Source organism: Ranitomeya variabilis, chromosome 3 (assembly GCF_051348905.1).
Source record: "Ranitomeya variabilis isolate aRanVar5 chromosome 3, aRanVar5.hap1, whole genome shotgun sequence".
Classification (NCBI taxonomy): domain Eukaryota; kingdom Metazoa; phylum Chordata; class Amphibia; order Anura; family Dendrobatidae; genus Ranitomeya; species Ranitomeya variabilis.
The window spans coordinates 565,892,494-565,918,227 of NC_135234.1; the positions used below are offsets into that span (position 1 = coordinate 565,892,494).

General features: G+C 42.3%; 1 protein-coding gene across 2 annotated transcripts in view; it reads right to left on the reverse strand.

Moving 5' to 3' along the window:
- The window catches only part of NDFIP2 (Nedd4 family interacting protein 2), a 112,854-nt gene that overhangs the window by 29,757 nt on the left and 57,363 nt on the right, over nt 1-25,734 (reverse strand). For both annotated transcript variants that reach the window (XM_077297185.1, XM_077297184.1), the window contains 2 exons: nt 16,453-16,540; nt 5,914-6,038 (listed from right to left, as the gene is read on the reverse strand). In XM_077297185.1, coding sequence (XP_077153300.1) covers nt 5,914-6,038; nt 16,453-16,540 — 213 coding nt within the window. The remainder of the gene's footprint in view (nt 1-5,913; nt 6,039-16,452; nt 16,541-25,734) is intronic.

Consider the following 25,734-nt stretch of genomic DNA (forward strand, 5'->3'; position numbering starts at 1 on the left):
TGTCGATAAGATTCGAGAGGAGTTTTATTAATGTGGCAGGAGAATAAATAATGGTATATTGACTGTTTAAGCGTCCTTGGAACCATACTGTTAGTTTCACGTTACGTAATGGAAAATATTACAGCAGCGTAGAAGATATGCAGCTCACAACGCAGACACCTTGGGTCCTTTATTAGCCGCTCTGTAGGTATATTCGCCACCCAATATTACGGGACTTATTATAAAAGTGAAGTCAATTGTGTCTCAGTTATTTATCTCCATTTACTGTGAAGATATTGTATAATAATGTGATTTCCTTTGCGTGTATTTTGAGTGAGTGAGTGAGTGAGTGAGTGTGAGTGAGTGTGAGTGTGAGAGTGAGTGTGAGAGTGAGTGTGAAAGTGTGTGTGTGTGTGTGTGTGTGTGTGTGTGTGTGTGTGTGTGTGTGTGTGTGTGTGTGTGTGTGTGTGTGTGTGTGTGTGTGTGAGTGAGTGAGTGAGTGAGTGAGTGAAATTGCACATTATTTCACACAAAACCCAAAAATGGGCAAAACTAAATTTTTCTTGCACGCTCAACTTAGTATATGACTGCACACCCTTTGGAATAAATAACTGCAATTAACCGCATCATATAACTATCAACAAGCTTCTTACACCTCTCAACGGGAATTTAGGGGGTCACTTCTTTTGCAACCTGCTCCAGGTCTTTCATATTTGAAGGGTGCCTTCTCCCAACATAAATTTAAAGATAAATTTAAAGATATGTCCACAGGTGTTCAATAGGATTTAGTTCCAGACTAATTGCCGGCCACTTCAGAACTCTCCTGTGATTTGTTTCCAACCATTTATGGGTATTTCTTAAAGGGAACCTGTCACCCCCCCGCCAGGCACCCAGTGCCAGAGGCAGAGAAACAAACCCAAAACATGTTTGAAGCTCCACCATATATGACTGTAGGTACAGTGTTCTTTTTATGATATGATATGCTTTGCCAAAAAGCCCTATCTTGGTCTCATCTGTCTACAAGACACTTTATCAGATAGGTTTTGGCTTACTCATGTACATTTTGGCAAACTATAGTCTTGCTTTTTTAAGTATCTGTGTCAGCAGTGGGGTCCTCCAGTTTCTCCTGCCATAGCATTTCATTTCATTCAAAAGTCAGCAGATAGTTCATGTTGTCACTGATGCATCCTGAGCATGCAGGACAGCTTGAATTTCTTTCTAACTTGATTTGAGCTGCTTATCCACCATCCGGACTATTCTGCCTTGCAACCTGTAATCATTTTTCTCTGCAGTCCACGTACAGGGAGATTAGTTATAGTAAAACAGGTTGAAACGTCTTATGTTGCGCCATGTGAACAAAGGAACATGAAGATCTCTGGAGATAAAACTTGAGGCTGATATTATTCTACAATTTTGGTTCTCAAGTCCTCAGACAGTTCTCTTCTCCTCTTTCTGTTCTCCATGCTTAGTGTGGCACAACCAGACACACAATGCATTAATTGAGTCAACTATTCCCTTTTTATCTGATTTCAAGTGTGATTTTCATATTACCCACAGCGAGTACTTGGTACAAGGTGAATTTGAACGAGCATCACATGTTTGAACCAAAAGTTGTAGACCCACATTTTTGGAAAGGTGCCAACAATTTAGTGGGCCCATATTTGAGGTTGTGTTTGAAATTAGGTCCAATATGCTTTTTTTCTGTGGTGTTCCAATATACACAAAGGAAATAGGCATGTGTATAAATAAACACACAGCCAGAATTGTATTACTAAAACTCCCATTTAAAGCTTATGCTTCTAGGATTTCACCAACTTTACATTCACACTATACATCACAGTGGAGAATATACTGTACATTTTATCTACTCCATTTTAATAAAACTTCATGACAGATTGTGAATTGTGTCAGCTTCTTCTATGACACCAATCCGCTCTTCTCCATCCCTCGGACACATCGTGCCCTGTCTTGCTTTTCTTCTAACTGCAGTCCATAGAAGATATCAGACTGATACCACGGTGGACATATCTGACAATTATTCTCCCTAAACAGACAGAATCATTTTAAGACTTGTCGGGAGACAAGTGCTGACAGTCATGGTAGAGCCTGCAACGGATGACTTAACAGAGACCGTAATACTCAGGGATTAGAACATCACTTCAGTTAGTTCTCTGTCAGGCGGTGATAGAAGAGCTTTGCATCCTTCAAGCCTCCTGAAATCTGGATAGGGATCCCTGAAAAAACCCAAAAGATTATGATATGGAAGTCGCAGACTTGGGGAATGGGGATTGCTGATGAGAGCAGCTCCAGTTTGTAAAAGGAAATGAATATGACAGGTGTTTAAGAATGTAGCATAATATAACCAGATGCCAGCAGACATCCCTGTGCTAATACGAGCCAGCTTCCCACAGACACGGAACTGCATATCTAACCTGTGCTGCTAGGCTTCTGCGTTACACCAACCACAGGAGATATTTTAAAATCACTTTTATAGCTCTTTTGTGGTTTGTTTGTTTTTTTTTTTTGCAACCCAAACCTGATCTCTTGGAAGTAAAAAGTTGCAGACAAAAAGCAGGTTTTACAGGCTTTTTTTGCTGCTTTTCTTGTTGTTTTTTTGCTGTTGCGTTTGTCAGGATCCCAAAGTTCAGCTTTGCTTCCGCCATACAAGCATGAACAATGCAAAGTGTTAGGCCACCAATGCAAGATGTATTTGAAACCAGAACATTTTTTTGAAAAAGGGCAATTTCATCAAATTATTTAGTGGAAAAAGGTTTCTGTCTAAAAAAAATATAGCGACTATGCTGAACAAAAAAGTTCAAGAAAAAATACAAAACTGCAACCATAAAAATAGCGGGAGGAGTTGAATTGGTCAGGTATAGTTTACCCAAGACATTGGCAGAGCATTGGTCAGGCATTGCTTATTTTAACACATTAATTAGGCAAAGTTTAGTTTTACATATTGCTTACTGGTAGGGCATTGCTTATTTTCACAAATTGGTCAGGAATTGCTTACTTTCACATATTGGTCGGGCATTGCTTGCTTTCACACATTGCCTGACCAATGTGGGAAAGTAAACAATGTGAGACCAATGTGTGAAAAGAAGCAATGTGAGACCAATGTGTGAACAGAAATGTGAGACCAATGTGTGAAAGTAAGTAATGCCTAACCAATGCTTAGTTTTACATATAGACATTGGTCAGGCATTGCTTACCCTCACAGATTGGTTGGGTATTGAAATGGTCAGGCAATGTTTACTTTCACACACAACTAATTTATCTAAACTGCACTAATACTAACATCCATGGCCATACGGCGCCATTTTGAGTAAAATATACATATTTTTGCCATACAATACTATATGACTACATTATAAATAAATATATGCATATTGGGCATCATGGTACAGCGCTGCTGCCACCGCCATTTTGAATGTTAATTTGCTGCAATGCGGTGGCCTCTGGGAAAATGGCCTCCGGCTTCCTTTTTCCTGGAGGCCACAGCATCACAGCAATGTCGGCAGAGCCCCTGCACCTCCAAATACTGCCTGACCAGCCTGGGATGTGAGTCAGATCGCCCTTCAGCGTCGTACCACCACAGAACTGCCCGACTACTACTGCAGCCACACTACTAGTAAGTACATTGTGTCTTAATGGGTCTTATAGTCCGAAAAATATGGTACACAACAACCACAAGATGGATTTCATAAACCAAGGTATCATTTTAATCAGTATAACTGCACCAACCTGACACTGTCTGTAGGTTACTGTGCACAATTCTGCTGAAAGGTTCCCTTTAAGATTTATAAATGTGATAACCTACTCCAGCTATGTGATCTGGTCAGTTACTGTCCAATGGAGACAGGACTAATGGTAAGTTGGTCTACCTGCAATAAATTTCTACCATTGTATACAGAAGAACCCCACAAGGCTGGTGATGGTATTTAGGCTGGAGCTACATTGTGACCTTAGTCGTATGACTACATTTCTCTGACAAATTGCACGAACAAAAAAATTAGAACAATTTTTCAATGCTACAATTTTGCTGTAACACCCCAACAAACCCAAAACCCTGCCAAATCGCATGAAAGTGACATGCAGACAGTGACAGAAACCCCAACACATTTGGTAACATTGTCGGTTTTGAGATCTACCACAACCTCTACACTGTGACACCATAAGACATTTTGGTCCTGGTAAAAGAGAAACGCCTTACCGTGGCTACCAGGCACACATGAATTGGCCAATTTATGCGCTAAACTTTCTAAAATTTTAATATTTCTAGTGCAGTAATGCAATTCAGTTTTCATATTTCATATCTGCATGCTATGGTGCTACAGTGTGCTGCCTTTTTTGTTTGTATCTATATGAGTTGGTGACTAGGTTCAGTGCCTGTTCACTATGTCTATGTTTGCATGTGACGGTCAGTTTTTTAAAAATAAAAAAAAGGATTAACCTGATTGCTAAACGGTATCAGACCCACCCCCTATTGCCTCCTTTCTTTTTTATTCCGTACTTTCTATTACCTACTCTACACTCTTTTCATTCTATTTTATCAGATGTTTATAATAAGGAATATGATACTCTAGACAGCATTATGGCACTCTCTGGACAATCAATAAATGGTTATTGAGTGATTCCGACTCATGTAAGGCGGTTATGCTTTACCGGATTGTCTTGCCGTTTTTCTTGACTGTTTTGCTATTTTTTGCTTTTCCTTGTCCTTGCATGGATACTTTTTACTTTTTGCATGTTATATATGAAATGATTCAATAAAAACTGTATAAAGAGAACCTGATCGCTAAACGGCGTAGCGAGAAAAAAAAAAAAAGTCAAAACCTCGGAAATTTTTTTCACCACTTAGATAAAAAAGAACCTAGACATGTTTGGTGTCCATGAACTCGTAATGGCCTGGAAGTTCATATTTGTTGGTCAGTTTTAGCATTTAGTGAACATAGAAAAAAATCAATTCAAAAAACAACTGTGGGATTGCACTTTTTTTTGCAATTTCACCGCACTTGGATTTTTTCCCCCCATTTTCCAGTACATGTTATGTTAAAACCAATGGTGTCATTCAAACTTTCAACTCGTCCCGCAAAAAAAAACCCCTCACATGGCCATATTGATTGAAAAATAAAAAAGCTATAGCTCTGGGAAGGAGGGGAGCAAAAAATGAAAATGCACAACCAAAAATACCTCTGGTCGTTAAGGGGTTAACTCTCTCTCTCTCTCTATATATATATCTATATCTATATATATATATCTATATATATATATATATATATATATATATATATATATATATATATATATATATATATATATATATATATATATATATATATATAAAATATTGCATAATTTTGCATGTAAGCGTCAACCACACACACACATTACTATAACCAAGAGACATGTGACAGTGAACTGTCCCCGCTTCCATGTAATCAACAGAAATACTCCGGCAATTACATTTGTGCATTGAATGTCAGAAACTAAAATGCATCAGATCAATAGGTTTGAAAATGAAAAATGTAAAGCGTATTATAGTGTTAAATTCTGTCTGGAGAGTTCCTAGGAGCTGCATCCTTGGTAAACCCCCTGGCGCTTTGTGCCTAAGTGCAGATGTTTCCAGAACATTTAAAAGGGAAGAAAGAAAAAAAAAAAAGGAGCAGGCTTATACTTGGAACAACAGTGCCACACAGTGGACAATCATATGTATTGCTGCAGCTTTGCAAACTGTATTTTATTACCGCTTTTCTAATTACTGAATATCTTTGCAGTGCAATCAGAAATTAGCCGGGTCATCTGGGGTTCTAGAACAGACTTTCTCAATAATGAAAGATTAATTTCATTGCAACAACATTTCAATATGAAAATGTTAAAATTATAAATGTATTGCCGCTCTCCACATCGTCAGACATGCAGAAAGTCACTTACCCGCACAATTAAAATCCATTTGATGAGAGATAATCCAAACCCACAGATTGCACCATAGCGCCCGGCAATTGTGTTGGTTATACAGAAGGATAGACAGAACCCAATCCAGTTGAAAATGAATGCCACTAGAGAAAAAGGAAAAGATGAATACTAGTGAGAAGGCGAAGATACAGATTACAGGACGCCTGCAGTTATGGTTACAAAGCTATTCGAATAGATCTCCGACACTAGGGCCTGGGAGTCCGACCTGTTAACCCTGTGTTTCCCCGCAGTAATGCCCCCGGACTGGAACTATGGGAATCAGTGTGCACTTGTTCCATCCATGGGGTCGGTCATCAGTTCATCTATGATAAGGGGGCTTAGGTGAAGAACTGCCATCAGCAGGTAAAATACTCCTTTAAAATTGGTATTTACAGCAAACCCTGGCTTTACTTCTATAGCTGATCGCTCGTTTCTGACGACGCTGATGCAAGGACGTGAAAACATTGATTTTTTTTTCTCTTTATACTAAAGAGGGGGTGTGAGGCGATAACAGGATGGATGGTCCCCTCTTCCGACCTTCTAAAAACACTATTCTCCGGCAGGTCAATTGGACAGAATGGTGGGCAGCACTCTCCAGTGTAAGATGTGCTAATGAACCTGCTGCACAGCTCCGTCCATGTGCTCCATAAGTGCGCGCTACTCGCCTCATTGTTCCTTTCATCTGAGTACCATTCAGGGCCTCTACAAAGCAATCAGACCACTAGGATGTCCTTTACAGGATCGTTCCGCAGTGATTCCATACATCGGCTTTCTGGAAAAAGCTTACAGAAAGAAAGATGCCGTCTCCATTTACATGTGAAGGAACAGATGATTGGCCTCGGGGAGACCAAAACATCCAACACCGCGGAGACACCATCACGTGTTTCTCAACGCAGTGATCCAGAACACTGCCCCCATCCCTTATGGGAAATATGCAAATGCATGTAGGATAGCTGCGGAGCCACCATCACGTGTTTCTCAACGCAAGCAGTGAATAGCCAGACCTTTCCCCGGGAAGGAACAACCACGGGAAGGGCAGCATCCAGTAAAGGAAAACATCCAATACAGGAAAACCACCTATGCCAAGCATGGTATCCATCCACAGACAGCTGTTTCAGGGTGTTTGCCCCTCATCAGTGTGGAGTAGGAATCTGGCTGTCTGTGGATGGATACCATGCTTGGCATAGGTGGTTTTCCTGTATTGGATGTTTTCCTTTACTGGATGCTGCCCTTCCCGTGGTTGTACCTTCCCGGGGAAAGGTCTGGCTATTCACTGTTTGCGTTGAGAAACACGTGATGGTGTCTCCGCAGCTATCCTACATGCATTTGCATATTTCCCATAAGGGATGGGGGCAGTGTTCTGGATCACTGCGTTGAGAAACATGTGATGGTGTCTCCGCGGTGTTGGATGTTTTGGTCTCCCCGAGGCCAATCATCTGTTCCTTCACAGCCTTTTACTAGGCACTGCTCCTAATAGCCAGATTCCTACTCCACACTGATGAGGGGCAAACACCCCGAAACAGCTGTCTGTGGATGGATACCATGTTTGGCATAGGTGGTTTTCCTGTATTGGATGTTTTCCTTTACTGGATGCTGCCCTTCCCGTGGTTGTTCCTTCCCGGGGAAAGGTCTGGCTATTCACTGCTTGCGTTGAGAAACACGTGATGGTGTCTCCGCAGCTATCCTACATGCGTCTCCATTTACATGGCATTAGCTCTGCGGACTCCTTAGGGGACGCTGGTGGTAAAGACTAGTTCTAGGTAAGGCAGTGAATAGGCAGCTGACGTCCCAATACGGAACCTCTCCTTCTAAAAGTGGTCATGACCCTAAAAGGTTATTTATAAGTTATTTATCAGTTTCTATAAAAAAGCTAAAAAAAAAAAAAAAAAAATGTCCTGCTGCCCATAGAAGTGCGGAGAGCAGGGGGTAGCGGCAGCTTCACCTTCAGCCCTGTCCTCCACACAGGAGCGAGTTTCATGTATGGACGCATAGTTGCAGAGGTGTGTGAAGGCTGATGGAGTCTTTAGTAGCCAAGCCAACCCCCTTCCATATCATGAGGGTGCTGGCTTAGGTCCCGGCCAACACAGGAAGCTTTATTGGGAGTCCGGTACAGCACCAGTGGAATTGTCAGGACTAAGGCCATTATCTGGACATAGGTCAACATTTGCATATAAAAGTAAATCAGTAACTTTTTTGTACATGAAGAAGAGGCGCACAGCAGAGCGCTTTAAATAAGGCACCTGTTACTTTTTATAAACTTAATAGGGAAGACTTCCAAAGAGAGGGCCTCTTTAGAGGTGATACAAAGTGTTTTCCCTCCGGAAGTCCAGAACAGGTGGGACCACCGAAGCCAAAGCGCCCCCCGTAGCAGCTGAGGGACGTAGATTATAAAATGGGGATCTCAAAGTGGAAACAGTGAGATTTGTCAGGAGGACAAATGGGATAACAAAAAAAAGGCCATGATATACAATGTAATGTCAGCCAGAAATGACAGTGGAAAGTCCTGCTTGTACAGAAGAGCGGCAGCCCGGAGTCCTTTCCTACGGGTATTTAACATGTACGGTATCTGACAGAAGCCTCCTCTCCACTGTGGAGTGCCAATAAGCCAGTCCTGGGCTCATCCACACACTGAAGATAATACTGCAGTCATGTCCGAGGATTCATTGTGTCCACAGATGTAGAAGACAGGCGTCACCATACTGTACAGATGCTGGATTTCTTCACGTTCCGACACTGATGCGTGCAAGTGTCATTCCTACAAAGTAAGAAGGTGCCATCTCCATCCAGTTACTTATAGAAAAAGGGACGGTGAATGGCCATTTCCAAGACTTTAAGATAAAACTATCTAACGTATGAGCTCATTTACTGCACTTTGCTGTTCACTCTGATGTCCACATATTGTAAACTTACATCGTGCTGTCACAGTGGGTGTATGGAGTGGGCTCAGAAACTAGGCCCGCACCATACCAGGGAGATGCTGCTGGGTTACACAGAGGGCATCTGCCTGTAAGACCAGGGGCTGAAGGGAGTTCACCCACAGCTCTCCAGCTATCTAAATCCTGCTGTCAATCTCTGATAGCACCATTTAAAGAGCAAGATCTCCGATATATGGGTATACCGGCTCCACAAAACTAAAAAAATAAAGGGAACACTACAATACCTAGATATGATGACAGAATGAAATATTCCGGTTGGAAATCTTTAGTCATTACATAGTGGAATGTGTTGAGAATAATAAAACATAAAAATGATCGATGTACAGTACAGACCAAAAGTTTGGACACACCTTCTCATTTAAAGATTTTTCTGTATTTTCATGACTATGAAAATTGTACAATCACACTGAAGGCATCAAAACTATGAGTTAATACAAGTGGAATTATATACTTAACAAAAAAGTGTGAAACAACTGAAAATATGTCTTATATTCCAGGTTCTTCAAAGTAGCCACCTTTTGCTTTGATGACTGCTTTGCACACTCTTGGCATTCTCTTGATGAGCTTCAAGAGGCTGTCACCGGGAATGGTCTTCCAACAATCTTGAAGGAGTTCCAAGAGATGCTTAGCACTTGTTGGCCCTTTTGCCTTCACTCTGCGGTCCAGCTCACCCCAAACCATCTCAATTGGGTTGAGGTCTGGTGACTGTGGAGGCCAGGTTATCTGGAGTAGCACTCCATCACTCTCCTTCTTGGTCAAATAGCCCTTACACAACCTGGAGGTGTGTTTGGGGTCATTCTCCTGTTGAAAAATAAATGATGGTCCAACTACACGCAAACCGGATGGAACAACAGTGTCACCAGCAAAGCACCCCCACACCATCACACCTCCTCCTCCATGCTTCACGGAGGGAACCAGGCATGTAGAGTCCATCAGTTCATCTTTTCTGCGTCGCACAAAGACAAGGTAGTTGGAACCAAAGATCTCAAATTTGGACTCATCAGACCAAAGCACAGATTTCCACTGGTCTAATGCCCATTCCTTGTGTTCTTTAGCCCAAACAAGTCTCTTCTGCTTGTTGCTGGTCCTTAGCAGTGGTTTCCTAGCAGCTATTTTACCATGAAGGCCTCCTGCACAAAGTCTCCTCTTAACAGTTGTTGTAGAGATGTGTCTGCTGCTAGAACTCTGTGTGGCATTGACCTGGTCTCTAATCTGAGCTGTTGTTTGTTAACCTGCGATTTCTGAGGCTGGTGACTCGGATAAACTTATCCTCAGAAGCAGAGGTGACTCTTGGTCTTCCTTTCCTGGGGCGGTCCTCATGTGAGCCAGTTTCTTTGTAGCGCTTGATGGTTTTTGCCACTGCACTTGGGGCCACTTTCAAAGTTTTCCCAATTTTTCGGACTGACTGACCTTCATGATGGCCACTCGTTTTTCTTTACTTAGCTGCTTTTTTCTTGCCATAATACAAATTCTAACAGTCTATTCAGTAGAACTATCAGCTGTGTATCCACCAGACTTCTGCACAACACAACTGATGGTCACAACCCCATTTATAAGGCAAGCAATCCCACTTATTAAACCTGACAGGGCACACCTGTGAAGTGAAAACCATTCCCGGTGACTACCTCTTGAAGCTCATCAAGAGAATGCCAAGAGTGTGCAAAGCAGCCATCAAAGCAAAAGGTGGCTACTTTGAAGAACTTAGAATATAAGACATTTTCAGTTTCACACTTTTTTGTTAAGTATATACAGGTCCTTCTCAAAAAATTAGCATATAGTGTTAAATTTCATTATTTACCATAATGTAATGATTACAATTAAGCTTTCATATATTATAGATTCATTATCCACCAACTGAAATTTGTCAGGTCTTTTATTGTTTTAATACTGATGATTTTGGCATACAACTCCTGAAAACCCAAAAAACCTGTCTCAATAAATTAGCATATTTCACCCGTCCAATCAAATAAAAGTGTTTTTTAATAACAAACAAAAAAACCATCAAATAATAATGTTCAGTTATGCACTCAATACTTGGTCGGGAATCCTTTGGCAGAAATGACTGCTTCAATGCGGCGTGGCATGGAGGCAATCAGCCTGTGACACTGCTGAGATGTTATGGAGGCCCAGGATGCTTCAATAGCGGCCTTAAGCTCATCCAGAGTGTTGGGTCTTGCGTCTCTCAACTTTCTCTTCACAATATCCCACAGATTCTCTATGGGGTTCAGGTCAGGAGAGTTGGCAGGCCAATTGAGCACAGTAATACCATGGTCAGTAAACCATTTACCAGTGGTTTTGGCACTGTGAGCAGGTGCCAGGTCGTGCTGGAAAATGAAATCTTCATCTCCATAAAGCATTTCAGCCGATGGAAGCATGAAGTGCTCCAAAATCTCCTGATAGCTAGCTGCATTGACCCTGCCCTTGATGAAACACAGTGGACCAACACCAGCAGCTGACATGGCACCCCACACCATCACTGACTGTGGGTACTTGACACTGGACTTCAGGCATTTTGGCATTTCCTTCTCCCCAGTCTTCCTCCAGACTCTGGCACCTTGATTTCCGAATGACATGCAAAATTTGCTTTCATCAGAAAAAAGTACTTGGGACCACTTAGCAACAGTCCAGTGCTGCTTCTCTGGTTCAAAAGTGGCTTTACCTGGGGAATGCGGCACCTGTAGCCCATTTCCTGCACACGCCTGTGCACGGTGGCTCTGGATGTTTCCACACCAGACTCAGTCCACTGCTTCCTCAGGTTCCCCAAGGTCTGGAATCGGTCCTTCTCCACAATCTTCCTCAGGGTCCGGTCACCACTTCTCGTTGTACAGCGTTTTCTGCCACATTGTTTCCTTCCAACAGACTTACCATTGAGGTGCCTTGATACAGCACTCTGGGAACAGCCTATTTGTTGAGAAATTTCTTTCTGGGTCTTACCCTCTTGCTTGAGGGTGTCAATGATGGCCTTCTTGACATCTGTCAGGTCGCTAGTCTTACCCATGATGGGGGTTTTGAGTAATGAACCAGGCAGGGAGTTTTTAAAAGCCTCAGGTATCTTTTGCATGTGTTTAGAGTTAATTAGTTGATTCAGAAGATTAGGGTAATAGGTCGTTTAGAGAACCTTTTCTTGATATGCTAATTTATTGAGACAGGTTTTTTGGGTTTTCAGGAGTTGTATGCCAAAATCATCAGTATTAAAACAATAAAAGACCTGACAAATTTCAGTTGGTGGATAATGAATCTATAATATATGAAAGTTTAATTGTAATCATTACATTATGGTAAATAATGAAATTTAACACTATATGCTAATTTTTTGAGAAGGACCTGTAATTCCACATGTGTTAATTCATAGTTTTGATGCCTTCAGTGTGAATGTACAATTTTCATAGTCATGAAAATACAGAAAAATCTATAAATCAGAAGGGGTGTCCAAACTTTTGGTCTGTACTGTAAATAAAAATGAATATCCCATGGAGGTCTGGATTTGGAATCCTACTCAAAATCCAAGTGGAAAATCAAATTACAGGCTGATCCAACTTCAGTGGAAATGCCTAAAGACAAATGATGCTCAGTAGTGTGTGTGGCCTCCACATGCCTGTATGATCTCCTTACAACGCGTGAGCATGGTCCTGAGGAGGCGGTAGATGGTCTCCTGAGGGATCTCCTCCGAGACCTGGACTGAAGCATCCGCCAACTCCTGGACAGTCTGTGGTGCAACATGGCATTGGTGGATGGAACGTACATGATGTCCCACATGTGCTCTATTGGATTCAGGTCTGAGGAACGAGCATGCCAGGCAATAGCATCAATGTATTTATCATGCAGGAACTGATGATTCACTTCAGCAATGAGGCCTAGCATTGTTATGCATCAGAAGGGACCCAGGACCTACTGCCCCTGCATATGGTCTCACAAGGGGTCTGAGGTTCTCATCCCGGTACCCAATGGCAGTCATGGTACCTCTAGCTAGCATATGGAGGGCTGTGCAGCTCTCCAAAGAAATTACTCCTCACACCATTACTGGCCCACTGCCAAACTGGTCATGCTGGAGGATGTTGAAGGCAGCAGATCGCTCTCCACTGCGTTCCAGACTCTGTCACGTCTGTCGCATGTGCTCACTGCGAACCTGCTCTCATCCATGAAGAGCACAGGGTGCTAATATCCAATCTACCAATCTTGGTGTTCTCTGGCAAATGACAATCTCCCTGCATGGTATGGTGTTGTAAGCGCAAAACCACTTGTAGAAGTCTGGCCCTCATACCACCCTCATGGAGTCTGTTTCTGACAGTTTGCGCAGACACATGGATATTCGTGGCATGCTACAGGTAATTTTACAGGGCTCTCTGTTTATCTTTGCACAGTAGGTAGCAGTCCTGATGCAGGGTTGTTGCCGTCCTACGGCCCACTCCATGTCTCCGGTATCTGCTCTATGCTCTGGACTGACAGACACAGGTATCCTTCTTGCCACAGCTCACATTGATGTGCCATCCTAGAGGAGCTGCACTACCTGAGCAATTTCTGTGGGTTGTAGAAACATGCTACTTTATCTCTAGGGGTGAGATCAATGACATAATGCAAAAGTGACCAAAACAACAGCCAAAAAGGATGAGAACAGAGAAACTGTCTGTGGTCACCACCTGCAGAATCACTCCTTCATAGGGATTGTCTTCCTAATTTCCTATCATTTCTACCTCATGTCTGTTCCATTTGAACAACAGCAGGAGAAATTGATTCACTATCAGTGTTGCTTCATAACTGGACAGATTGATTTCACAAAAGTGTGACCGACTTGGAGTTACATTGTGTTGTTTAATTTTTTAGCAGTGTGTGTATATATGAAATATAACACTTTCAATTGTCCCTGTGGTGTTCCCATTAAAAAAAAATCTCAAAAAGCCCAATAAACAGTCAGTAAAAGTCCTATCTGTCAAGAGAAAAAAATTATTTAAGCCATAAATTGACGTGTAAGAACAATAGCTTTTCAGTCACTGCACTAGCCAGAAAAAAAGCAGTAAACATAACCCCCCAAAAAAACAAAATGTCGTATTTACGCCAAAATGCTATTGACAAAAATGTTTTGTGTTACATATGAGGTGTGTAACCCTAGCACTAAAGGACAACCGACCATCTACTTATTTGCATCTTCTGTGCAGACAAGCAGACCACATTTCCAATGTGCACGATCAGTAATAGATTATTCTGTGCGTTTAGACTTTTATTGATCTCGGCAGCACAAGTCCTATTCACACAACACGATGTGCTACAGAAAATTATTTTTAATTGACAAATGAACAATTTGCTAGTTCATCAGGTGATTGGCAGCCAGATTTCACTGCCATTGGGAGACGAGCCCTTAGTAACAACTCCTTCACGAATTGGACAGTGTAAATAAAGCTTGTAGTGCACAAGCGTGCCACTAGAGGGAGATTACCGACCAGTATATAGAAGCTAAATCTGTATACAAGCGGCAATAAAACAAAATGCAGAAATGATAATATATTCCAGTTTTTGAGCCAGTATTTATAGTATATGACTAGCATACAACTTCAGGCCTTCTATATTGTGTAACAGGAAAGGTAAGCGGGGAGCATTATCTGATTACATGCATTCTGGACTGAAGACGGCCATAGCATTCCAGCTGAAAGTAGCAGGCCATGTGACCGCTAATGGGTCCATGAGAGGGGGTGGGGTTAATGCCCCTCTCCCCGCCTGGCATCTCAGTTTCAACTGCATCAGTATCCTGAATGTCGATGCAGTAAAAAGCCATGATGGAAGAGGGATCCGTCAGCTCACTCCTATAATTCGTCCCATGTGTCTGAGCGCTGGGGTCTCAGCGTAGGAGGTGCGATGACATCACTACATCTTGCCCGCTCTGAGAGGCAAAAGCAGCAGGGGATCAAGGACAGGCGATTTTTTTATTTTTTTAATCAAATGGGGCCATTATACTGTTTGGAGAGCTGTGTGAAGGCCTTAAAAGTTTGCAGGTGTACGTGGGGGCCATTATACTATTTGGAGAGCTAAGTGGGGGCCATTATACAGTTGGCAGGCTATGTGAGGGCCATTACACAGTTTGCAGGGCTACACAGGGTCAATTATTCTGTTTGTACAGGGCTATGTGGGGAGCCATTATACACAATGTCAAGGGTTATGTGAGGGCCATTATACTATCTGGAGGGCATAATGCTTTGAGTGATGGGAGGTAATGTAGGGTCATCAACTGATATTTGTCCGTGATTTTAGTATTGGTGGTTATCACATATTGTCTCATCATAGAAATTTTGCACTATGGCGAGTTGTGCACTAGAGAAAGGGGGGCTCACCAAACTGTCTTTTAACTGCAATATACGGGAAAGGACTTCAATGTGAATAAATCAAAGGCCTAGGAAAAAAATGAAGATGTGACACAGGATAAAGAACTGAACTCAATGGACCTCTCAAAAATGTAATTTTGTTGATAAAAATTCCATTACATGATTAAAGTATTAAACGCACAAGGTGCCTCAAAGACAGGGACAAGAGACGTCTGGGATCAAGCTGGGCGAAACGCATGTCGGGGGCTCAGGGTCACTGGGCCTGATCTACAAATGTAGAAGCTAGAAGATAATAAGGTATTCCTCTTCTCTCCAATTATTATTATTCATGTGTCTGATTGTATTGCATGTGGCACTATTATTGAGGTAATAGCATTATGCACATGGGTTTTCTTTTGTTTTTTTCTTTTTGAGGCTATGTGCACACATTCAGGATTTTTCGCGTTTTTTTTCACGTTTTTTTCGGCTGTTTTCTGTGGAAAAACGCTTAAAAAAAGCATACATAAGCATCCCATCATTTTTAATGCATTCTGCAATTTTTGTGCACATGATGCATTTTTTTCCACACAAAAAACGCAGCATGTTCATTAATTTTGTGAATTTTTTGCGTTTTTGATGCTATTTAATGCATTGGGAAGCTCCGGAAAAAAAACGAGCAAAAAAACGTGAAAAAAAAAAAAAAACATGCCGATTTTTTGCAGAAAATGTCCGGTTTTGTTCACATAGCCTTAACATTCTCTCTACACTTTCCCCTTCCTTACCTGATATATTCTACATTATCTACCACCCATGCTTTTTTTTTTTTAAAGGCTCATTTTGTGTCCCTGCCCAGTGCGCAGGCGCCGGAAAGGTCAGAGAGGCCCGATGCCTGCGCACTGTAGTACTTTGCTCTGCCCTCAACAGGGCAGACAAAGTACGCCTGCGCCGAAGCGTGAAGACCAGAAGAGGACGTCATGGAATAAAGATAGGAGGCCCCGGAGCGGACCTGGGACACCCATCGGACCGGACCGCAGCGGGACCGCCCCTGGGTGAGTATAATCTAACGTCTTTTACTCCTCTTTCAGGTAACATCGGGGGCTTATCTACAGCATTACAGAATGCTGTAGATAAGCCCCTGATGACGGTGGGCTTACCTCATCATCGATTTTGGGGGTGACAGGTTCCCTTTAAGAAAAACAATTATCCCGCACTAAAGACAGTTTTCTTCTTATACGCCTGGTGGTACTAGTACACATTAAGTTAATTTGGGAAAGAAATAGGAACAGACTTACTAAAGAAAGCCAACATAAAGATCCCATCGTTTCCAACTCTCAGCTGGTCGGCATCACTGAAGTCATCTCTAGGTGGATATTCTTCTTCCTAGCCCAATAAATGGCAGAGAATAGAGGACACATTTAGTCAATTGTTTCAAAGGCTTCACTTTTACCAATCATTAGTAATTATAGGCCAGCTAGGGCCGTGTAGTGCTATGTGATCAGGGCAAAGAATCGGAATCTATAGATATAAAACATCAGGAGCAACATTTCCATAATGAAAGGGTGTGTGACAATGCAGTTCAGTACTTACTACCACCAGTAAGTGTTAAAGTACCGTAATCATTGGGTACATTCACAAGTAATTTTTTATTTTTTTTCCTGTTTGGTCACAGCGCTAGCCCTCTTCTTCTCTGAAGAGACAATGTGCATATTTAATTTCCCAAAGGAGCATGCATGTCTTACAAGTCTCTTTACTCTGACATGCCAGGCTTGGCTCCCCACTCTCCACAAAGGAGAAATGTTAACCCTTAGACCTCGGTCCAGATCCTCTCAACTAGCCAAATCAGATCTCATACTGTATAATGATGAGGGGCAGTACCTGAAACACCGTGTCGGCAAATTGAGATCCTGGTTTGGCTTTTATCTCATGTCATATTGAAAGGCACGTTGAAGAGTCAATATTGACATAGGTTTGCTGCGTCCAATAGGTGGCACTAGAGTTCAAGTCCTCTTCCTCTCTGAAGAGGTAATTTGCTTGTTTAATTTCCCAGAGGAGCATGAATGGCTAATAAGTCTCCTCACTGACATGCCAGGCTAGGCTTGCCACTCTCCACAATGAGAAACATCTTAGGCTGTTATTGAATTGCCGCGGAAATTTCCGCGGCAATTCTTCAACTCCCTGCCGCGGGAAATACGCTTGCAGAATTTGCATGCGTTTTCCCGCTAAACACTAGCGTTTTGCAAGTGTAATTAGCTTGCAGAATGCTAGCGTTTTCCAAGCGATCTGTAGCATCGCTTGGAAAACTGATTGACAGGTTGGTCACACTTGTCAAACATAGTGTTTGACAAGTGTGACCCACATTTTACTATTGATGCTGCCTATGCATCATCAATAGTAAAAAGATATAATGTTGAAAATAATTTAAAAAAATAAAAAATCGTGATATTCTCACCTTCCGGCGTCCCTCACAGCCTTCCCGATCCTCGCGATGCTCCCGGCAACTCCTGTTCCCAGCGATGCCTCGTGACAATGACCCCAGATGACGTGGCAACACGCCAGACCGCTACGTCATCACCGGTCATTGTCGCAAAGCATCACTGGGAACAGGAGCATCGCTAAGGCCTGGGCTGGATCTGCGGGCCACTAGAGAGTATATACCTATTTTTTATTTTATTTCTTTTTTTTTTTAGGGCCTGGAGGAGAATCTCCTCTCCTCCACCCCAGGTACCATCTGCACATGATCGGCTTACTTTGCGCATGGTGGGCATAGCCACATGCGGGAAGTAAGCGGATCAATGCATTCCTATGTGTGCAGAATCGCCACGATTCCTCACAAAGAATGAGCATGCTGCGTATTTTTCCACGATGCCATTCCGCCACGAAAAAATACGCAGCATTAGCTCAGCATTGCAGAATACCATTGAATTCAATGGGTTGTGTATGCGTTTTCACCACGTTTTCGTGACAAAAAACCACGCCAAAAACGCATACAATCCGCAGCGTGTGTACACACAGCCTCAAACAACTACCATGATTAGGAAATTTGTGAGAGGTAAGAGTCAATTTAACATAGCCTTAATATAACCATACAGACGCTGACAACCGGTAAGATAGCTATAATAATTATTACACAAATATATCACAACTTTTTTCTTTCCTAACCACACAATGGGGCAGATTTATTATCTGGTCTCATTTTTAGGCATCGCAACGTGTCACTAGACATCCTAAAATTCATGAAATTTATCACAGTGACTTATGCTGATGATGAACTTGGTGCATATCTAGCTGCTTTTGTCTTTCTTTATACCACTTATTACTTAGTTAATGACCAGTGGTAACATTTTGGCACAATGTTGGAGCAACGGAGTCATTTTTTAACAAATGACCTGTTGCTGTAAAGCCATGCCCTTTTGTAAAGCACATGCAAGTGTGTCTAAAAGACATAATAAATGGGGTACCTGGCATGTTCGTCACTTTTTGACACAATTTGAGCCAAAATTCTGCCTCATTTAGGTCAGTCTTACAGAAAAAAAGTTCCCTAATTTTATAAAGAGAAGTCTGCGGAAATTCGCTGCATTACTTTCCCAGCAGCTGAATGACTAAAAAGGAGATTATACAAAAGCATTAGCATAAAGCAAATGTTGATGGTAATGTAGATATTTAGCTCCCAAACCTCCTATAACCGCCTTTACAAAGAGAAAGACAATTTTCAGCAGAGACATGACAGAGTGTGCAGCATCAGCCTCATCGCTGGGCTGGTGAATAAGTGAGGGTACGTGCTAATACATGAAGACTCACTACTAGTGATGAGCGAGTGTACTTGTTGCTCGGGTGACCTCCGAGTACTTATGACTGCTCGGAGATTTAGTTTTCATCGCGGCAGCTGAATGATTTACAGCTAGTAGCCACGGTGAGTACATGTGTAGGATGCCTGGTTGCTAGGGAATACCCACATGTAATCAAGCAGGCTAGTAGCTGTAAATCATTCAGATGAGGCGATGAAAACAATCTCCGAGCACTAAAAAAATACTCGGGAGGACAGCCGAGCAACGAGTACACTCGCTCATCACTACTTACTATGAGACCCACCAGTCACCACCTAGAATGGCCTATTACTCATCAAATCTGCACCTACAAATGAGGGAACCATAAGGCCAAGTGCATACATTGAGCATTTGGTGAGTTTTTTACCTCAGTATTTGTAAGCCTAAATCAGGAGTGGGTGAGAAATACAGAACTGGTGACCTGTTTCTATTATACTTTTCTTCTGATTGTCCCACTTCTGCTTTTGACTTACAAATGCTGAGGTAAAATACTCATCAAATACTCAACATGTGCACGTGGCCTTAGTTATAACCCAAATGGACCAACCAGGTGATTCACATTCAAGCGTTCAGTTTTTTAGACAGTTTTTGAAGCCAAAAACTGGTATCCCGCCGTTTATGATGTATTCCTGCTTTGAATTTTAAGGGAACATGCACACTAAGTTTTTCAGTTCAGTTCAGCTCCAAAAAAGCCTGAAAAGTTGGTTCAAAACACTTTGCTCAATGTTTTCAGAGGGTTTTTTTCCTGCTTCAGGCTGTAAAACATGCCTAGTGGGAAACAAAGAATGTGCATGTTACTTCTTTGGAGCTTCTCTTGACATAACAATGTTCCACACTAGGCACAGTCCAACAAGAGGGGAGAAAACAATGCTTCTGGAAAATAATTCCCCCAAAATGCTTAAAAAAAAAAAAAAAAAAGTCAATTGTGTTCATATACTTACAGGCTACAATTACGGGGTTTTCAGATATGCAATTGTTCCCCAGTCTCCATCCTTCAGGTTATAAGCCTGCAGAGCATTTTACATAATTAATGCATACTATTCATATCCTGCCTTATGTAAGCCTCCAGCAGTACATTGGAGTGATCACTGACTCACCCACACCCAATGATAGAGGCGACTCTACTTATCATGACCCAATCTGTACTGCAAAGCTGAAAAAGGAGCCATAGAAAAGAAAAGTGCCAGCCTGTTATCACACACACAAAACAAATGTTTAGTCTCTAAACCTCGGACTGAAAAAAAAAAAGTGATGTCAATTTAATGAAATTCTCAATCAGAGAAAGAAAACTCTCTACAGTCTGATCTTGAAGTTATATTTCCATCCACCGGCCCTCTACTGTATGTCAGCAATGGGTAGATGACCATGAAGTAAAGGACAGGCAGAAGTGAGCGTTCCTGCCCGAGCAGATTGCTCAGGATTTTCTGCTCATCTGTATAGAAGCCGCAGTTACAAAATTATATCAAGTTGCTTCATTTTTTATTTTAGATTCATTAAGCCAGTGGGAAAAAATATAAGCAGAGGTGAACCGGTTATGTGAATAACTGATATTAACCTGCAGATGTGTGACGTTCTGAAGCTGCCCAGCACCCGCACTGAAAGTGTAGCTACTAGCAGAAAATGAACATTATTCCTCCCGGCAGCCCTGGGCTTTCAGTCATATAGGTATGGCCAGTGCAGCTATTGTCGCCGCTCATTCCAAAGTGAACTGCAGCTGAACTATGCCCCAGCACTGAGGCTCCCAGAGGAATAAAGTTAATTTCCTCCAGACCCTCGAGCTTTCAGTCATATAGGTACTGCGGGTGCGGCTTCTGTCACCGTTCAGTGCGTAGTGAACTGCGGCTGAACCACGCCAGCACGGAGGCTCCCAGAGGAATAAAGCTCATTTCCTCCAGACTCCCCCGAGCTTTCAGTCATTTAGGTACAGCTGGCGCGGCTTCATTCATCGCTCAGCACATAGTGAACTGTGAACGTAACCATGGCCCAGTACTGAGGCTCCCAGAAGAATAAAGTTAATTCCCTCCCGGCCACTGGGCTTTCAGTCGCATATAGGTACGGCCGACGCAGCTTCTGTCACCGCTCAGTGCATAGTGAACTGTCGCTGAACCACACCCCAGCACTGAGGCTGCCAGAGCAATAAAGCTCATTTCCTCCAGACCTCCGAGCTTTCAGTCATATAGGTACGGCCGACACGGCTTCTGTCACTGCCAGTGCATAGTGATCTGTGGACATAACAATGGCCCAGCACTGAGGCTCCAGAGGAATAATGTTTATTTCCTCCTGGCAGCCGGGCTTTCAGTGGGGGCACCAGGCAGATTCAGAAAGCTCAGAAAAAGAAGAAAAAAAAAAAAAAAGAAAAAAATGGAGCGCACTTACCCCTGTTGAAGAAGTTTCACTTTATTGGAACATGTTAAAAAACAGATTGCAGACTGCAATCTGTTTTTTAACATGTTCCAATAAAGTGAAACTTCTTCAACAGGGGTAAGTGCGCTCCATTTTTTTCTTCTTTTTCTGGACTATTTGCACACTTGTTGGATGTCGCACCCCCAAGTTGATACAGGATACACAGAGCTACCTTAACCTGTAGAGTGTGAAGTGGTTAACAATATATATGGATTGTGCTCAGTTGGCAGTGCGGATTTGTGCTGTTTTCTTTTTTGGACCAGATTCAGAAAGCTATTAACTTGCAGATTTACTTCATATGTGCAGGTGAATAGCATTTTTTCACATGACAAGTTCCCTTTAAATAATGTGCTATTCTCGGATTCCCTTTAAAATGAATGTGAGGGTGTTCAGGTTTATCTTGTGGCAATATCAGCTTGTTTGCATAAGGCTGGGGGTCACACTACCGAATAACACAGCCGAGTGCTATGCCGTAAAACATCACCTAGCATTCTGCCCTTAGGCTCGGACTACACGGTGATGCAGAAATTGCATAGTGATATCGCAGCTAATGCTTCGCTATGTCGTCATACTTTGACCTGCAAAAGTCAGAAATGGTTCTAGATATGTTGGATTCTCTGATGGTGATCACGCAACCTACTTGCCATAGACATCAATGCAAGACACATGCAACTGCGACTTATCTGGGATTTGGCCATTTTTAAAAGAAAATTTTTACAGCAAAATCTCAGTTCTAGAATATTCACAGCCAGTCAGTCAGAGACAGCAAGTTGCAGACAAGGTGCATAGATTTTTTTCACGTTGGGGTAGCCAGAGTCTCACCATTGGCTTATAATCATCATGCACATACCGGCTTGGGAACATGCTGGCTGAGCCGCCTCGTACAGGGTAAACCTGACAGACTTGTAGAGGTTAATATTACATTGAAAGTCTCTTTTCACACAGCCGGTTATCTGCTTTACAGCAGCCATGTGTGCTCAGGTAATAGAGGTCCCTATATGACGTGCAGATAAAGGCAGGGCGGACACTATTCTCTACTTGTCATATTACTAACGAGCCCGTAATCATCTTATCAATGTTGATAACACGGCTATTAGCATCAAGGTCAATGTAACATGCCAACTCCACAGTAATAGGTAAGGGGTTGATCTACTCACTTCTTCTCCACCCAATTAAGATCATTTAAAGCAGACTACATATTAATTATATATGGCTGTACCAATAACACCATTATCCGAAGGTCAGAGTAAATGGCGCCACTATTGTAATATATTAGTAACAACAATAAGCAGTAAAATAAATCTATTTACCGTTTTGCTTCCTTAAAATGCATTTTTACACCAAGCGGACTGTCAACAGAAAGGATCCCCTCTGATATATATATGTTAGGTGGATACATAAAAGTACGAGGACCCGCTTGGTTATTAATATTGGGTGTTTCAGTCATAGCCGCTGCACACCATCAAGCACACAGCCATGCTATCTCCACAGACAAGCTCATAGAAGTGTAATGGTTGCTGTAGGTGTCCACTTACAATAGGCGGCCATACCGTGTATAGAAGGGATAGGTTGTATGGGAATACGGACTGGCTGGTATCATGTGGACAAATACAGTTTTAAAAAATTCCCAATTCAGACAACAGGAAAATACACGGTACATTTTTGGTTGCAGTTATTAAACTAAACGTTAAAAAAAAAAATGTAGATACTGCAACACTAAAAAGAACAAAAAAAAATGGATATATTGGCAAGATGGTTTTGTCATAGTAGACTAAGGCTATGTTCACACTAGGCTTTTTTTTCTAACTTTTGTTATGAGTTTTTTATGCAAAATTTTCAGCTGTGTTTTACAGTACCAGCAAAGTTATGATATTTCAGAAATCTCATGCACACACTTTTTTTTGTCATCGGTATTTTGTTCTTTTCATGTTCTTTTGTCACTTTAAGCGTTTTTCACCCATTGAAAGTAATGGGTGGTCAAAAAAAAGCTGAATATCCACACAAAAAAAATTGCAGGTATGAGGCTTTTTTTTGTGACAAAACCTGATTAAATAGAATGAGGTTTTTTTTTGTTCCAATAAACTTTATCAGCATGCAAAAGAGACAAATGTAGAATGACAAAAACGCAGGAAAAACCAACAAAAAAACGCAATAAAAAAACCTGCTTAATTCCTGCCAAGAGAGCAGGTTTTGATGCAGAAAAAAAAACGACTAGTGTGAACATACCATTATTGTGTTTTACCCCCCTTTAAGGCTACGTTCACATTTGCATTGTGCAGCGCAGCTTCGGCGACGCAACGCACAACGCATGCAAAACGCAGCTTTTTGTGAAGCATGCGTCCATTTTTGGCTTGATTTTCGGCGCAAAAAAAATGCAACATGCAGCGTCCTGTGCGTTCTGACGCTTGCGCCAAAAATGACGCATGCGTCACAAAACGCAAGACAACGCATGTCCATGCGCCCTCATGTTAAATATAGGGGCGCATGACGCATGCGCCGCTATGGGTCACTGAACCTGCGCCCGACGCAACGCTAATGTGAACGTAGCCTAACATGTACATCTATGCACAAGACATTCTTGCTCAGGATTGGCAAGAAGCCATGATAGAGCAGTCATAAGCCTCTTGTACTCCTTCGTATGGAAGAGATACCGATACCTTACAGGGTTTTTGTCCCTTCTAGAGTCGGCTAGGTTTATGAGCCCTTAACGTGGCCCAGACACATTCGATTAATATTGGGTGCACCCGCTGATTTCAGTGCGGTCGGACATCCATCTAATAAGGGTCTCCCAATTCTCACCGTCCAACACTCTTTATCCTTTTCCCACCAAGGTTCAAATCCCACCAAGGAGAACCTCTGAATGGAGTTTGCATGTTCTCCTTGTGTTTACAATGCTTTGTTTTCCTCCTAACCCCTAAAGACATACTGGTTGGGAATTTCTGTAAAGCATGGCGGAATATGTCGGTGCTACAGAAGCAGAGGCGCTAAGCCTATGACCGTTAGATCCTGTAAGATTTTCGTGCACAATCCACATCTCTCCTGTGTAATGTTCTTGGAATTGGGCGACAAAGCTCATATAGGGCATAAAATGCTAATCTCTCCCCCTAAAATCATATTTTATTTAATAATCACCATCGCTGAATTAAATGTGTACATAAATTTCAATTTTTAGCAGGCTGATCTAATTCGGTAACGGGAAATGTATGCAGAACAGGAGAACTGGAGACTCGAGCAGAACACAATTTTGAGAGCCTTGTAGGCATCAAAGTGCTTTCTGCTTGTGCTTCAAGTCATTATTCGGCTCCGCTACAGGTCACTGGTAAAAATAGACTGCACTAATGTTACTTCAGTACGACTGGGTAAGAGGCTTCTAGCGGGTGAACTTTCAAATGCCGAACAACAATAATAATGGCAACGTGAAAGGTTCCCGATGACGGGTATTTTTACTTTAGCAAATGCTTACAGCAAATTAGTAGCTACAGGTGACATGAGTGGTTCAGCAACAGGCGTAGAGCACAGCTATGTGTCTAAATATGACAAAACGCCTCTGCCACGAGAAGCGGCCCGCGAGCATAATCACCGGAAGCATCGCTGCACTCTTCTACTTGGGTATGAGCACAGATGATGAATGATTAACGTACTGCAATTTTCCCAATATGAAATGATCGGGCAGAATAGCTGGAGAAGGGTCACACGATCAAATTCATTACTTTAATAAAAGGAAAGGTGCGTCTGTGTGGGAAATGAGGGATTTGGGCAGAGCTGGCGGCTTACACAATGTGTCATTAGTGCAAATAATTTCCCTTAGGATCACAGGGGGTTATGCCGAATTCAAAGGGCTTATTGTGTTTGTCTTATTCTAAACTGGAGCGCTTGCTGTGTATTTTGGACATGGAGTTGGAATACATAGGCCCTGCACGCACTGAAGTTTCCAGATGCTGCCGCAAGTGAGAGGCGGCAGAGCCAGCGTTCCTTTTCCCTAGGTAGTCAGAAGTTTGCCAGGTGGATTAACACTTCCTTACCCCGGACTTTTAAGACTTTATGAGCAGATCAAAACTTGACCTTTTTGCCTTTTTTGCAGTCCCCTGCTGGAATGATGCAAACTGAACGGGAAGAGATTTTCTTTCTTCTACAATTAGACTACATTCAGATGAACAGAACAAATCATGGACAAACTGCAGATGTGTTCAGCTCAGCGCGCTCGTCTGCCTCCCAGATGGGCACAGTGACTAAGTGCCATTCAGCGGAATATAAAACGAGCCCATGCTGCAGCCCATGTGGAAGAGCGCTCATGTGTCCTAGCACAACGGTCAGGGTGCCATCCCTGTGCGCTCTGCTGTGCTCATG